Source organism: Anarrhichthys ocellatus, unplaced genomic scaffold (assembly GCF_004355925.1).
Source record: "Anarrhichthys ocellatus isolate YVR2014 unplaced genomic scaffold, GSC_Weel_1.0 scaffold128, whole genome shotgun sequence".
Taxonomy (NCBI): Eukaryota; Metazoa; Chordata; class Actinopteri; order Perciformes; family Anarhichadidae; genus Anarrhichthys; species Anarrhichthys ocellatus.
Genome location: NW_022280158.1, coordinates 624,655 through 640,696, shown reverse-complemented (window position 1 = coordinate 640,696; position 16,042 = coordinate 624,655). Strand labels below are relative to the sequence as shown.

Here is a 16,042-nt window from a genome sequence, read left to right as displayed (position 1 = left end):
CACACACACACACACACACACACACACACACACACACACACGATCTGGTTACCGTCATCTTTCTGCAGTAACCTGATTTCTTAAGGGTTATGTAAACGAGAGAGGCATGATTCAGGAGAACGCATTCCTTACGCAGAAAAAGGAAGAAAAGATGGCGACTCTAAGCCTTACGACCTCATTACAATGTTCTAAAGTCTAAATATAGTGAACAGTAGGATATTTATTATTAGGCATGGGACAATATATACATTTCCTGTCACGATTGTCCTGGACAAAATAACCAGATAATCATTGAAATATGCTTAAAACAGCCGTACCTTACATTTAGTTAAGAAACTAATATTCTTATTGCATGGGACCAAAGACTATATATAAGAAGTGGACGTTGTCGTTGTGACGTCACCCGCCATCTTGGACTACGGCCGTCGCCATGTTGTTTTTTCACAACTGATGAACAGGAAGTGACCATATCTGAGGAGGAGTGACGTAGAGACGCCGTATACGTCTCTGGTAGAGACCTGTCAATCACTCTGTAGCCCCGCCCTAAAGCATCCCCTGCTTTATGGTCTGTTTGACTCTAAATGGACCATAATGTACTAAATGAACATCATGCTGTATTGAAGAAGACTTGAAACTAGAGATTGAGACCATAAACTCATGTTTACTGAGGTAATAAATCAAGAGAAGTGGAGTCATTTTCTCATAGACTTCTATACAATAATAATAATCTACAAGGGTGTGGTGGTGTCTGTATCTGCATTGTGTCTCATTGTGTCACTGCTCCACCATCATAGCACGCTAGACGGCATTTTTCATTCGTCACGATCAAGTTATTGAGAGTGTTTTAGCGCTAAATAATCCGACATCGTCCCATCCCTATTATTTATAACATTCACAGACATTTGAGCAGCAATCAGGTGAAAAACACCCTGGTCTTCCTCATTGGAACATGTAAATGTGGGTTAACCAGTAGGTTAGGGTTACTACACTGCACGTAAACAAATTCTCAGATTTCCTGTCCTGACTTCATTTCTCTGTACCTGGTTTTCCCGTTTGGTAGTAAATACCGACACACCATTACTGTTTACTGACAATACCGTCCCACAGGTTAACACACAGGCCCTTGAAATACAACATCGTCATTGTGTTGGCCGTGGTCTCGGTGCTCCTCACCTAGGCTGTGGCCGTTCTTTGTGTAGAAGCAGGTGTTGTTGATGAGGTTCACGCAGCAGCCGATCACGTCACCTGTCGTAAACGTGGGTCCGTAGGGCTGCCCGGTGCCGGACGAGCAGAAGGAGTGCCCGTCGTCTCCGTGATACCCGTACGAGTGCTTGTCCCAACCTGAAGGACGAGAGGTGTCAGAATCAGAGCGCAGTGGAAAGGTGTGAACATCACAACGGAGGCTTCATTTGAAAACACACAATAATAATAAAACACATTGAAGTCAAAGTCTAGTGTTTTTCTAGGCATTTGTGAAACATAATGAAGACTCAAGAGATGAAAAAAGAGGAAGCTGGACCCTTGAGGAGGACTTTAGTGCTGCAAGCGATCTGAGAAATAATTAAAATTCAGCGTGAATGCGTGAACAACCATAATAACTCTAGGAACCTGCACTGTCTCAAGAAACAATGTCAACCACAAATATTTAAACGTAATGGCTGGATTAAATGATGTCACTGCAACTCGAGCAATCAAACTCAAAATGGGGGGGGGGGGGGGGGGTTTAAAGACGTGGAAACATAGCGAGTCCAAAACAGAAATGCTTTGTCATTGTTCCAAAGCTTCTAGAAATACAGGCGTACAGAGATCTACAACAAGAAGCAGACACCTGCCGGGGGGTTCGATGCCTTGCTCAACGACACTTCACGCTGTATGACACGTGACTGACTGCTCGTGGTCACCCCGAGGTAGTTGAACCTAGAAAGTCAGTCTTTTTTCTGTCACTAGAGTTTGCTTGTTGTGTTCAGTGTCTGAAGAAAGACGAGGCTCATTCAGGTTTTTCCGGAAAGCTGGAGATCATCTCAGAATAGTTTGTTGTTTTCTTCTTTGGCTGTCGAGTCAAACACCTGCAGACTGCAGACCATCTACAGGTGCTGGTCATATAATTAGAATATCATCAAAAAGTTGATTTATTTCACTAATTCCATTCAAAAAGTGAAACGTGTCAATTATATTCATTCATTACACACAGACTGATATATTTCAAATGTTTATTTCTTTTAATTTTGATTATAACTGACAATAAGGAAAATCCCAAATTCAGTATCTCAGAAAATTTGAATATTGTGAAAAGGTTCAATATTGAAGACACCTGGTGCCACACTCTAATCAGCTAATTAACTCAAAACACCTGCAAAGGCCTTTAAATGGTCTCTCAGTCTAGTTCTGTAGGCTACACAATCATGGGGAAGACTGCTGACTTGACAGTTGTCCAAAAGACGACCATTGACACCTTGCACAAGGAGGGCAAGACACAAAAGGTCATTGCAAAAGAGGCTGGCTGTTCACAGAGCTCTGTGTCCAAGCACATTAATAGAGAGGCGAAGGGAAGGAAAAGATGTGGCAGAAAAAAGTGTACAAGCAATAGGGATAACTGCACCCTGGAGAGGATTGTGAAACAAAACCCATTCAAAAATGTGGGGGAGATTCAGAAAGAGTGGACTGCAGCTGGAGTCAGTGCTTCAAGAACCACTACGCACAGATGTATGCAAGACATGGGTTTCAGCTGTCGCATTCCTTGTGACAAGCCACTCTTGAACAACAGACAGCGTCAGAAGCGTCTCGCCTGGGCTGAAGACAAAAAGGACTGGACTGCTGCTGAGTGGTCCAAAGTTATGTTCTCTGATGAAAGTAAATTTTGCATTTCCTTTGGAAATCAGGGTCCCAGAGTCTGGAGGAAGAGAGGAGAGACACACAATCCACGTTGCTTGAGGTCCAGTGTAAAGTTTCCACAGTCAGTGATGGTTTGGGGTGCCATGTCATCTGCTGGTGTTGGTCCACTGTGTTTTCTGAGGTCCAAGGTCAACGCAGCCGTATACCAGGAAGTTTTAGAGCACTTCATGCTTCCTGCTGCTGACCAACTTTATGGAGATGCAGATTTCATTTTCCAACAGGACTTGGCACCTGCACACAGTGCCAAAGCAACCAGTACCTGGTTTAAGGACCATGGTGTCCCTGTTCTTAATTGGCCAGCAAACTCGCCTGACCTTAACCCCATAGAACATCTATGGGGTATTGTGAAGAGGATGATGCGAAATGCCAGACCCAACAATGCAGAAGAGCTGAAGGCCACTATCAGAGCAACCTGGGCTCTCATAACACCTGAGCAGTGCCACAGACTGATCGACTCCATGCCACGCCGCATTGCTGCAGTAATTCAGGCAAAAGGAGCCCCAACTAAGTATTGAGTGCTGTACATGCTCATACTTTTCATGTTCATACTTTTCAGTTGGCCGAGATTTCTAAAAATCCTTTCTTTGTATTGGTCGTAAGTAATATTCTAATTTTCTGAGATACTGAATTTGGGATTTTCCTTAGTTGTCAGTTATAATCATCAAAATTAAAAGAAATAAACATTTGAAATATATCAGTCTGTGTGTAATGAATGAATATAAGAGACAAGTTTCACTTTTTGAATGGAATTAGTGAAATAAATCAACTTTTTGATGATATTCTAATTATATGACCAGCACCTATATATTTATCTACTCTAAACATAACCGGAGAAAATGTGAATTGCTGTGAACATAAAATACAAATAGTCTTCAAATCCAGCATTTGTCTTTGACACAGATTTATTGGAAACAGAGACAGAATCCTGTGAGTCACTGCTGTGCTGCAGAGGTAACCCTCACTGGAGCAGTTTAGCACCAGCTCCTCACAATTAGCCAGTTTCCATTAGCATCTATCCATCAGCTGGGAACTCTGCAGTTCTGTTATCCTTGTGCGGAGGGGCCGGAGCTCATGGGCGGGTCCAGTTCTTGGACTGGCGGAGGAGCTCCTGTTGGGCCTGATAACCTCTGAGGAGAGCAGAGCTAACATCTACCAACGCCGTCTTAACAGTGACACGTCAATGCTAAATGAACTAGCATGCACGCCATCTTTCTTAGTGTGCTGGAGGACTGCATTTGTAATCTTGTTTTGCTTAAAAGTGACTTACACCATGTTTATTTAACAAAACTATTGATACTCTGTCTTAAGTCTGACTGATACTAGTTTGAGTACTAATATTGACTGTACATTAATATTGCAAGGCAACCAAGAAATGGTGCAGCACAGATCATTTTTACACTTCAGCTCACCAAAGAGATAGAACCTGTTAATTGGTGAGCTTTAGAGCTGCAGGTCGGTGGATTACCTCATCACAGAGCCAGGCTAGCTGTTTCCACCCGTTTCCAGTCTTTGTGCTAAGCTAAGTTAGCTAGCTGCAGCTTCAAATGTAACTGACAAGACATGAGAGTGAATCCTCTCAACTAACTAAACATATTTTCCCAGAAAGTCAGACTTTTATAGTGACCGAGCGGGACCGAGTGTAATTATAAACTTACAGAAGTCTAATGTAACGGGGACACAGCTTTACAAACTGCTTTAATTTCTTGTTATGAAAAACTTACACCGATATAATCGGTGATGGGAGAATATCGGCCCAAACATATCAAATATAATAAATGTCAAATCTAAATGATACCCTGTTGGTGTGTGTTGCCTTTTGTTAGTCCATTTCATCAGCTAATAAAATAATAGTTTCCTCCAAAACATCAATAACAGGTCATCATTCTATCCAGATTAGCAGCTATTTTGAGATAATCACCGATGCCTGCGCTCACGAGGGACAACTCAGACAATAACTGTTGAAGAAATGTTCAGGAACTTTGTATATATATTTAAAGAAATTGCGGTTTTGCTCTCTTAATATCCGCATCTGCTGTTGGTCAACCCATGTAGGTCAACCACTAATCCAGATGTCACTCAAGTATTTCCGTTTAAATATGAATATCAAGGCCCGCCCTCAGAACACACCCACATATTCCACTGATATTGAGCAGGGCTGCAGTCTCCAGCTTCCACACTCTGCCTCCGATACATACTGTGATGATGCTGCTTTACTCCTACAAATCACACGCGTGTAGAACTCGTTTCCTGTATCAGCGTCTCCCACAATAAAAAATACATACACGTGCTCTCAGATAACAGATTTAAATGAACAGTCTCTCCCTCACAGTCACACCTACACAGTGCAGCCGAGGAGCACATCTCTACCAGACAGATCAGACAAAGTGACGCTCACACAAACGGTTCCGACAGACAGACAGACAGACAGACAGACCCTGCTCACGACGCCCATAAGGCGGAGGCAGTAAACCAGTGTAGAGAAAACAAACGCACAGAGTGTCATCTTACCAGGGAGTCTGTTCATGTTCACGCCCTGAGCCGAGAGGCCGATGCCCATGTACCTGTGGACCAGAGGGATGAGAGTTTAATTAGACATGCAAAAAAACGCCTTGTTGACAAGTATCCGACCCAATAACATCTTCCAGAATCGTCTGCAGCCACATTAAAAGCCTGCGGTGTTAGAATACTCAGTTCACATCGAAAGGAACTAAATGTTGCAGCTGTTTAAATATTTGATTACACTTTAGAATCATTCTTCCTGCGTTCGACCTCTTACACAAACACCACCACCACAGAATACAATTAAATGTGGGAATTTATTATTTATGATCATCGAAGTGTTCAGACATCTAACTAATGATGTCATGTGACTTGTGGCTGTCACACTGTAAGACTGTAAGTGAGCTGGAGCCCTGTGAAGAGTTTAAATCCTGCTTTCACTTCATCAGATTCTTCTGTGTTGTGCAGTCTACTGATATGAATTCATAAAACACGTATATTTTTTGTACGGGGCCTGTATCGAATGACCTCCCACATCTTAAAGAGTTAGCAATGCATTACTTAAATCAGCCTTCACACACATGTAGGAGTGTAAGAAGCTGCTTGCAATTAGATTAGATTTCTGACGTGGTCAAAATACGGCAGCATGCTGAAACATCCTATAATCTCAGATATGGAAAGAGAACAGAATTCTAATCTCCAGTGGGAGATCGTCTTCTCCTTAGATGATTAGTGATCTACCATAAAAACATTAAAAGAATCACGGTTATGACAGTATGTCGATTTGGTAAAAGATGCAAGTTTATGTCTTAAATAACAAGCAGCCATGACGCTGCATGTAAACCCAGATTAGACTCCTTTGGGCTTTCTTAGTCTCCAGATGAAGCTTTGAGGAACTCTTCACCTTGTAAAAATCATCCTGCATACGAGCAGCTTATTAGTTACAATATTACAAGTCAATAACCTCACTGGTGGCCCCATCAGGCTCAAGTTTATCACACACACCAGGAACAAAAAACAAGAAACGTTGTCGCTCTATTTCATCCCATTCTGTTTTCTAGTGTGTTGAATAACATGACAACCTCACAAGGCTGTTGGTGCAGCTGTAGATTTGGCTAAGTGTCCATTAGCTTAAAGCATAGCTGTGCTGTGAGCTGAGTGCTAACATTAGCATGCTACAATGTGAACATTCTGTGTAGCATGTCAGAATTACCACGTTACCAGGTAAGCATGCCGATAATGCCGAAGATTTAGCGTGTTAGGAATGGGATGCTAACATGTTGCATGCTAACACTGACCACTGTTGACGGGGATTCAGTTTATCAGTTTTACAGGAACGCGGTGGCACTAATGAAGTCAGAAGGTCAACAGTCATTGTGATTCATCCAGATGTTTATGACGATCAATCTAACAGATGTCCAGATGTTTTACTTTGGAATAAACATCTGGGAGAAACACACAGACACTGGCCACCCCTCGATAACGTAACAAATGCGGTGTTATGTAAATGCTCTGCTCTCTTACCCATCTCGGCCTTTGCTGATGATCTTCACCTCGAAGTAGTAGACGCCGCAGGCGGCCGGGATGGGGTGTGTGGCTCGTACAGATGCCGCATCTTTCGGGGTTTTTCCGTGACCTTCAGGTGAGAGTAAAACACAGACAAGAGGAAGAAGGACACGGTCATTATACACGGAGACGGGATCATTCTATAGCAATCATAAAGATGTATAGATACAGAGTATGACGACACACACGTACGCTTTTCTACAGCTACTTAAGCTGACGACCACCACTTTAGATTTGGCCTCTCGTCGTCCATTTTGATTCACTTTAACTCAAAGCACAGCGCAGGAATAAATGTAGATTTTTAGCACAAAGGCCGTGAGGACTAAACCCTCAATCATTGTCACACAGACCAAAAAAACGTGTTGAAGAAGCAGAAGACAAACCTCGACGTGAGTCAAGCCTTTAAAGAAAAGGTTCCTTATGTTGACCACTCGTTTTGTGTTTTTGGAGATTAAACCCAAAAGGTAACGGTGCCTATGTCGGTGGTCAGTCTAAATGCTCTGAATGTGGACCTGCTGTCGTCTCATCCTGTTAGCTTGTAAAGCTAACGTTAGCTCAAGCTGCTTCAGTGCAGAGCTGTCTGCAGTAATATTAGAGGTCAGATATGAGAACTGCAGCAGTTTGAAGTTATTACAATGCGTGGACAGCTAGGCTGCTGTTATTAATACAGCTCTGAATGTCATGATCAGGGTTGGAAGTACTGAGTAATTTAAAGAGTACCACCGATGTAATATCTTACTAAATGTCAGCTAAAATCTGTCGTTTTTTCCCGTGGAAAACAAGCTGGTTTACTTAGAAGTTGAAGAAACTGAATCCTGGAAAAACCCAAACAAAACTGCATAATTTTATCCAAATGTTTTTAAGTAGAAACCAGATATGTTTGTTATTGTTGTAGATACAAGTGTATTTGGTGTTGTACTATGCAGACCACAATAAAAGGAGTTAAAACTACAAAAGAGAAGGAGTCTGTTCCAAGAGGAAAGTTGAATTAGCGATCTGGACATTGTTTAGGAATACCTCGGATACTCTCAAATCTCGAAGATAAATTAAAACTGTTCGACCTTATTTGTGCAAATGTTTTTGATGAATGAATACAACATTCAGGCAAGGAAAACACAAGAGGTACAATAACACTAACAGAGGCTGTGGTTCTTTACATCAGTGTGTTCAGTGTCAATTAATCCATTTATCAGACGATACATTTAATCTACAAAATGTCAGAACATTTTGAAACGTGCCCATCATAAACCAAGAGCCCAACATAACATCTTTAAATTGATCGTGTCCAAAACCTAAAAATATTCAACTTACAAAGAAGCCAAGAAATTAGCAAATCATAACTTTTGAAAACATGGAACTGACAGATGTTTGGCATCTGTGCTTGATGAAAGACTTTAATGATTAGAATAATAAATAACCAAAGTGGATAATGATTAATCCATGACTCAACTATTCATAACTCAGATCCTTAAAAGTCATCATGTAGTCTCGGATTCCCCAATTATATCGGCATATGTTGCGTAATTAAGGTTGTAATTAACACTTATTCCCATTCCCTGCCTCACAATGATGATCTTTTGGGCTCCACTTACTTTAATTTATTATTTGATAGTCAGCTGATGATTTTGATGTCATTGCAATTTTACAAAGCACAACATGACAAACAATTAACCCAAAATGATTCAATTTATTTAGAAAATACAAGGAAAACCAGAAAATATTTGCAATTAAGTAGCTGGAGGTGGTGAATTGTTGGTAACTTTGCTTTAAAAAATAACTCAAACGATCAATTGATTCAGCTCTAGTACGTATGACTGAAATATCCCAATTAAATAAATGACAATTCAAGGAGACAGGACATTCTGGTTGTAACAAGGAGGAGTCTGCGTTGATAGTAGAACACACCCAGGAAGCACAGTTACACCTTCTTCTTCTTCTTAGGCCAACACCAAAACAACCCTCCTGATAGCTTTGCTGAACAACTAGTCAACCTGAACGTCACTTGATTAGAGTCTTGATATTATACCCCTCAACATCTAAGATCTACCTACACCTGTTATCAGTCACCACGTCACTGGAAGACTATCCATCGATTCCTCTGAATAACTTGAGCTACTTACTCGTGATACTCGACACTGTTTCCTGTCATTTAGGAGATAAGGCTCGCAGAATCAGTAATCTCTTTTAAATCAATTCTTAAAACACATTTTTTACAGACTGGCTATTATGTGATGTCGTCGCTTTTCTGTGTTATTTCCATTTGTTGATTTTACTATATTAAAAAAAAATAATAATAATTATATATATATACATATACATGCACACACACACACACACACACAATTTTATGTATGTCTTAGTTTATTTTTATCGTATAAGCCGTCTCACTGAGCTTTCTGTTATTGTTATTTCTTTTGCTGCTTTTGTCTGTCAAAGCTCTTTGTAAAATATAAATAAATAGTTATTATTATTATTTAATCACCTAAAGGGCTGTTTAGCTAATGTCCATTTTGGCTAACAAGACAACGGTATGATTATGTGACTCACATCGAGCTAAAACCAGCCTGCGATGTTTATGGATGGTTATACATTAAATGTGTTTTGTATTTGAGTGAAAGCTTCATGCTAAGCTAACGAGCTAGTAGGAATTTTTTTATGGCTGTGGATACACCTCGCCAGCTGGTCTTGTTGCAAGATGTCCTCTGTCTTGTTGTTGATGAAGCCACTAGCCTACTTTGTTTTTAGCTTTGATATCCAGCTAACCGTCAAGCTAAGCTAACGTTAGCTTAGCTTGACGGTTAGCCTTTGAGCAATAATAATAAAGTGCGTCTCAGTGTCGTCATACCTTTGTAGTGCACACGGAGGTTGTTCTGAGACAGCCCGATGTAGCTGAACTTGTCCTTCGGGCTCCAGGACCGTGGCAATGGGGTCTCGGTCTCGTTAACGGCCGGATAGAGCCGTCGGAGCCGTTGGTTGAGCTCCTTTTCCTGGTCGTTCAGAGCAGAGTCTCCGTGGACAACGACCGACATCAGAAACCCACAGCCCGACGACTGTCCGGACATTGCGACCACGAAAGTTTCTTTCTATTTTTGGTCAGCAACAAGCCAGAGACACTTGTGTCCGTCAGTGTCAAGTTTTTAAAAAAAAAATAAAAGAAGGGAGGGTTAGCAAAGCTAGGCTAAGCTAACTGGTGGCAGCCAGAGCTGTGTTAGCCGAGGAGCTAACCTGGCTAGCCAAGAAGCTAACCTGGTTAGCCGAGGAGCTAACCTGGCTAACGCGTTCTTTAGCTTGGCCAGCAAAAGCTAAAAAGCGATCGGGCTCAAGTTGACATTAGCTCTGACGCAAAGAGACACTAAAGAGGGGGAATGGATCCGAGGAAAGTCGTTATAAAAGACAAGAGGAGCGAATCGTCGTTGGGCGTAAAGTAAAGCACTGACGTTAGCGTAGAGACGGTATAATGAGCTCAGCTAGCCTCGATCTTTTGTTTGTTGTCGGAGCGTTATCCTCTAATCTGATTGGCTGAGAGCAGCCTCCAGTCACTTCCTATGGGAATGTGTCATAAATACACAAAAACAGTGAATGTACAGCAGATTAGACGGTAGTTGTATTAATACAGGACAGAAACTAAGTCAAAGTAGACACTCATCATTGTAAGAGCCATGTTATATTGTTAACAGTTTTTTATTTAATTTTTTATTTTCATTACAAAAGTAATGTGTGTTATGCCCGTTTAAAATGTTTAACATACAATATAATTAAGGTAATTGGTCATGTTGCAAAATGTGCTCTAGTCTGTCCTGCTATTGGATAATTTTGGGTTGACTACTTTAAGTGGGTTTAGTGCAAGTTAAGGTTCGATGGAGCAGGATGTGGACTTTTTAGTTATTGTCTGCAGAAGGTTAGTTTTTGATAGTCCATTATTGGGTATGGATACATTTTTGTTTATCTTTGTTTTCATGGAATAAACTACTTTTCACCTTTTCACACACTACGAGCCTCATCATTGGATAGCTGACTATGGAAAGTATAGCCTGCATAAGAGCATGTTTGAGTTAAAATAAATAAATATATATATACCCTGTGTGCATTGTATATGTATTATTATTTATAGAACACAGCTGCAATCAGCAGTCAGCCCTCCTGTGCTGGAGCTCCCAAGTTTGCTGTGTGTCATCAGTTACTTTATTGTTAATTGATTAAACGCATATGAATTTAGGAATATGTTGTATTTCAGCCCAATATCAAGATAAATAGATTTTAACAAAGGGTCCTTGTCTTTTCGATCAACTTTGTGTTGTAGAGGACTAATTAAAACTAATTAACACGCTCTGATTTTAGTGTCTTCTGGACCCCTGAGGGTCTACGGTCTTGCCTTGTTGAACCTCATCAGTGGCTGCCTAGATGGCGACACCACACTATAACAATACAGCGTCATTTAAATTTGTTGGCAGTGAGTGAACTCAAATACAAAACATCCTTTGGCGCCATCGGGTTCATGTGATGATGTTTTTGTTTCCAACAGCTCTGATCAGAGTTATGAGGGAGACTACAGGCTGAAGGAAAGCTTGGCTTGCTCCGCCTGTGAAAAGTCCATCACAGCAACATGTGGGAATGTTCATTGCATCACTAAAGAGGAATCTGAAATGATGTTACGGTCCCTGTAGGGAAGCACTTGCTCAGATTCAGAGTCCGCTGGAGAACAGTAAGGGCTGTTTATCATCAGCAGGACGAGGACAACGTGTTCTGGGAAAAGATCCTCACTGCAGTGGAGCTGGTGGAACATGTTCTAGGTAGGGCTGTGCCACATCCAATCAATTTCAACAAACATCCCAGAATGATTTAATGCAAAAACATTAAGGTATCAAACACGTATTACTACTTTGCAGTTAAATATTTAACCTTTATTCCAACATGAAAAAAAGCAGAAAATAACACTTTGATAAACACGTCAGGACATCTTATTTTAGTCACCCTCACAGGCAATTCAGTATAATATAATAATATATATATCATATAATAATATTGACTATAATATAATGTATATAATATAATAATATTCTGTATAATATAATAATGTATATCATATAATAATATATCATATAACAATATTCACTATAATATAAACCACACACACACAGATATATAATGATGTATTTATAACTATATATCATTTCTCAGCAGGTGCTTCATGTCCCTCACTCCCTAACTGTCCATGCTGGATCTGTCCCCATTGTTTTAAAAAGCTAAATAAGTTATTAGCATGACATCATCCAGCTAGCCAAACCTGTCTGGTGTTCAAATTTCACAAATTTCAATTTATTACCACGTTGGTAATACAGTGTGCACAACTAAAAGCAGAATATGAGCTGAGTTATAGGGTCTTTAAAGGCATCCTGTGACGACTCTGACCTCTAGGAGCGCTATGGAGCCGTGTTTTCACAAGCGGGGTCCTGATTGTTTTAATGCACATACGCAATGCAAAAATGCTTTTCCACCAATCAACATTTTGTTGTTGGTAACGTGCAAAGAAACGTAGCAATGTGCTAACAAAGGCATGAAGAGGAAGACTGTTAGACAGTAAACATTACACAATTTAAAAAAAAAATAATAATATGCAAATATTTTATAGGGAATGAAATGCATTCAACACGTTTGTTAGACCTCAAAGATACACACAATGTGCTTTGGTGAGAAACACTGGATGTAAACATATTAGTTTGCATCTGTAATATTATGGAGTCTTGAATCAAAGCATCAAGTTTTAAAGCCTCTATTATTCCTGATTATCTTGTACTTATATTGTGCATATTTCTACATGAATTTGTGATTGAGTCAGCACAAGGCGATTACTTATTACCAGCAACTACAGAAACACAGAGAACAGGGGGGTCGTGAGGGGCCCTCAGTATATATTTGCCCCCGGGCCCCCCTGCAGGGTTTTTCTGGCCCTGATGTTCTGGAGTTCAGATATTATGTTGTAATCACAGGGTGACAGTTTCATTTGACTTTCAAATTGTTTGTGCAAACACTCCTGCAGCCTGTCTTTTGTGTTGTTCTTGATGTGAAGCAGAGGGGATGCTGTCTGACTTTTCTGCCACTTCTGGATTTCTGGAACATCACTGAATATATATTTGTTTTTTCTAAATTGGAGTTTCTTTTTGTCGGTGACAGAGAGAATCTGGTGAAGCATGCGGATGCCGATCAGTCTTTCTTTGCGTCACTAGAGGGGAGGGGAGAGCTGTCACAGCCGCCTCTGGTGGTTCAGGCTCGACCTCACCGCACAGAGGGAGCCATGACTCATAATGCAATGCAGAGGAGGCTGAAGTCATGCTGCCCTCCTTCTTCGGCTCCCAGAAAAAAAGAGCTTAAGGCGATTGAGATTTCGAGAATTAGAATTATTTCAGCTGCCGGACTAGAGGTTTTATGTCACACCTGTTTAAGCCTCCTAACACTGGATTGTAAGATCTTATACATTTTAAGGTTCTTCAGGGCCTCGCTAAATATCTTACCCTGTATACCTTTACTGTATACTTAGACAGAGGTGCCAGTGTCCTCTTTGAAATATTCTCATAAAACATACTTTTGTTTGGAGAGTAGTTCCTGATTTTACTTGAATTGTCTTTTTATTTAGTTGTATTTATTTTATTTAATCTTATATCACTGGAATTGGTTTGATCTTGTTTATCATAAAATCGAATTATTTATAGTTTGTTGATTTTATTTAGAAATATAGACTATTGCAGGAAATGGTTTTGGTACTTTTCATTATAGTTTTTATCAAAAGAATTCTTCATTTCAAATGTGTGCAAACTTTGTCCTACGGAGAAGTATTACAAAAAGCATAACGGAGCAAAGACAGCTTTCAATCACTTTTCCATTAAAAAACATACAGCATTTTACTATGAATATAAATTGGAATATTTTTTAGCATCTTTTCGCCATTTTTTCTCATCCTGCAATAAATGTGTGATGTGTGATCCCTCACCGGCTTCCCATCTTTGCACACGGCCAACGGTTAAACGTGGGTCTCTCGGGCAATGTGCCATGGCAACACCCGGCATGTTTTCTGGAAACAAATGAGCTGTAGTGGTGTCAAGACTCGCCTTCATAATAATAATAATAATAAAAGAAATCTCAATTTCACTAAATTTAAAAATTACCTGCATGACATAAATCTCAAAATATTTGAGAAAAGATTGTTTTTACTTCCACTCTGCTAGTCAACAGTTGTATAGAGGGGCTCTGCGGCTTTAACAAAAAACACCTTCAACAGACTTTAACTGGTATCCATTTTATTTCAGGAGCAAATTGTTGTATATCCTGTTGTTCATATTAATGAATCCTCCATATGTGGTGAGAAAACATAATGATCTCCCTTTTTGGTGCATATAAAGTGTTTTTCACAGTTGAATGCTGAGCTCAAGCACCACCAGAACATCATGATGTTAAAGTTCACTTTGATGCATTTATGGCTGTGACACAATCTGAAACAAGTTAGATCCAAAAATACCTTAAATACCTTCAGGTTTCTCATTACAACAGGAGGCTAAATACGCATAATGTCTAGCAGTTACCACCAGAATTGGCATTAATGCTTTAGCTAAATCTGACATTGTTGAGCTCTATTGGGTAATTAGTCGGCTACCAAGCTAAACAAAGCACAAATTAACATGTATAACGATAAAAAGCCCCAAACTGTGAGCTTCGTTTGTACATAATGTTCTTGCTCTCTTCATCAACAAAGAAAAGGAGCATTTCTTCCTGCTATTGGCGTGTTGACCTGGTCAGTTACACAGTAACATCCCCATTAGTGAATTCTGGAGACCCTTTGTCGAGTGTATTCAATGCAAAGCATCGCCCGTTCATCTGCTCCCGTTATGGTGGCATGCAGTCCCACAGCTCGTGGCAGATACACTGGCAGAACCCGTAGACCATGATCATGACGAGGCTGGTGGGAACCAGGCTCACCAGCAGCACCCCGAGTGTTGTCCTCTGCATGATGAGCAGGTAAACCCCCATGGGCAGCGAGCTGAAGTACAGCAGCCCCAGCAGCCACACCAGCGCCCGGGCCGAGGTCTGGCACAGGAGGGCCGCGCAGTTCCACACCGTCCACCTCTGCGTGATGGACGCCATGGAGTCCAGGCTGGATGAGCGGTAGCCCCGGTTCGACATGTGGGATCCACGTGGCTGGTGGTGGAGGTGGAGGTCTTGGGTGGATGCAGGCAACAGTGGTGGCGGCTCCATGATGGTAATGACCACAAAGTTAGGGGAGCCCCGGATGGAGGAGTAGGTGGTGGAGGAGGAGGAAGCGGACGAGGAGGAGGAAGGGGTTGTCACAGGTGGGTTGCTACCCATGAGGGAGCTCAGGAGCCCGGGGCTGAGGAGCAGCTCCGTGGTCGACTCCTGGTGGAAGTGGAGGTTCCTCTGGTTCCTGCTTTGGAGGGCCAGTGCCGCCGCCAGGTTGCAGTCGTCTGGCAGGCTGCTCACGGCCTGCCCCGGCAGTCTGGTAACGTAGCGGCAGAACGGGCACACCACGACATCAGGAGGCGACTCACCCAGGTCCAGGATCTTGGCAAGGCACTTGGCGCACAGGCGGTGGCGGCACTCGAGCACCTTTGGCCTGCGACTCCCCAGGTTGTACGCGCAGTAGCAGATCTTACACTCCAGCTCGTCGGTGCTCAGTATGTCCATGTGGCTGCGGCCAACACCACCGCCGTCCTCGGTGCTCTGCAGCTCAATCACCATCCTAACCCCCGAGCGCTGGCCTCGAGATCAACAGAAAAATCCAACCAAAAGCTCAGGTCCAGGCTCAGCACCGAGGGACACGGCAAGTTTCCCATAGATGGAGACGGTGACAACAGTCCACTCCAGTGAAGGTCTGGGGTTCATTGTGGCTGTCCAACAGGCTCCTGTAGTGTGTGTGTGTGTCAGAGAGAGAGAGAGAGAAAGAGAGAGAGAGATTTGGGAGTTGATGAGTGGAAGACCCTGGTGAGTTCTGGCCTCTGGTTTCTCTGCCTCTGAGCAGTTGGTGTGTAACGGTGCTTCGTTTGGGGCAAAAAAAAGAAAAAGATAGAGAGAAAGTGAG

General features: G+C 41.7%; 2 protein-coding genes across 2 annotated transcripts in view; both read right to left on the bottom strand.

Annotated features, from left to right (window-relative positions):
• The window catches only part of ranbp9 (RAN binding protein 9), a 24,700-nt gene extending 14,243 nt beyond the window's left edge, over window positions 1-10,457 (bottom strand). Inside the window, 4 exon segments of the mRNA XM_031877174.1 lie at window positions 1,174-1,341; window positions 5,401-5,453; window positions 6,916-7,027; window positions 9,803-10,457. Coding sequence (XP_031733034.1) covers window positions 1,174-1,341; window positions 5,401-5,453; window positions 6,916-7,027; window positions 9,803-10,019 — 550 coding nt within the window. The 5' untranslated portion in view covers window positions 10,020-10,457.
• Window positions 10,458-14,832: 4,375 nt separating this feature from the next.
• Window positions 14,833-15,702, bottom strand: rnf182 (ring finger protein 182). Its single transcript, XM_031877181.1, has one exon. It carries the CDS (start codon window positions 15,700-15,702, stop codon window positions 14,833-14,835), a length of 870 nt encoding a protein of 289 aa, XP_031733041.1.
• Between the last annotated feature and the right edge of the window lie 340 nt (window positions 15,703-16,042).

Excerpts from the sequence above, each read along its gene's own strand:
- rnf182 (XM_031877181.1), bottom strand. The coding sequence starts at position 15,702 with ATGGTGATTGAGCTGCAGAGCACCGAGGACGGCGGTGGTGTTGGCCGC.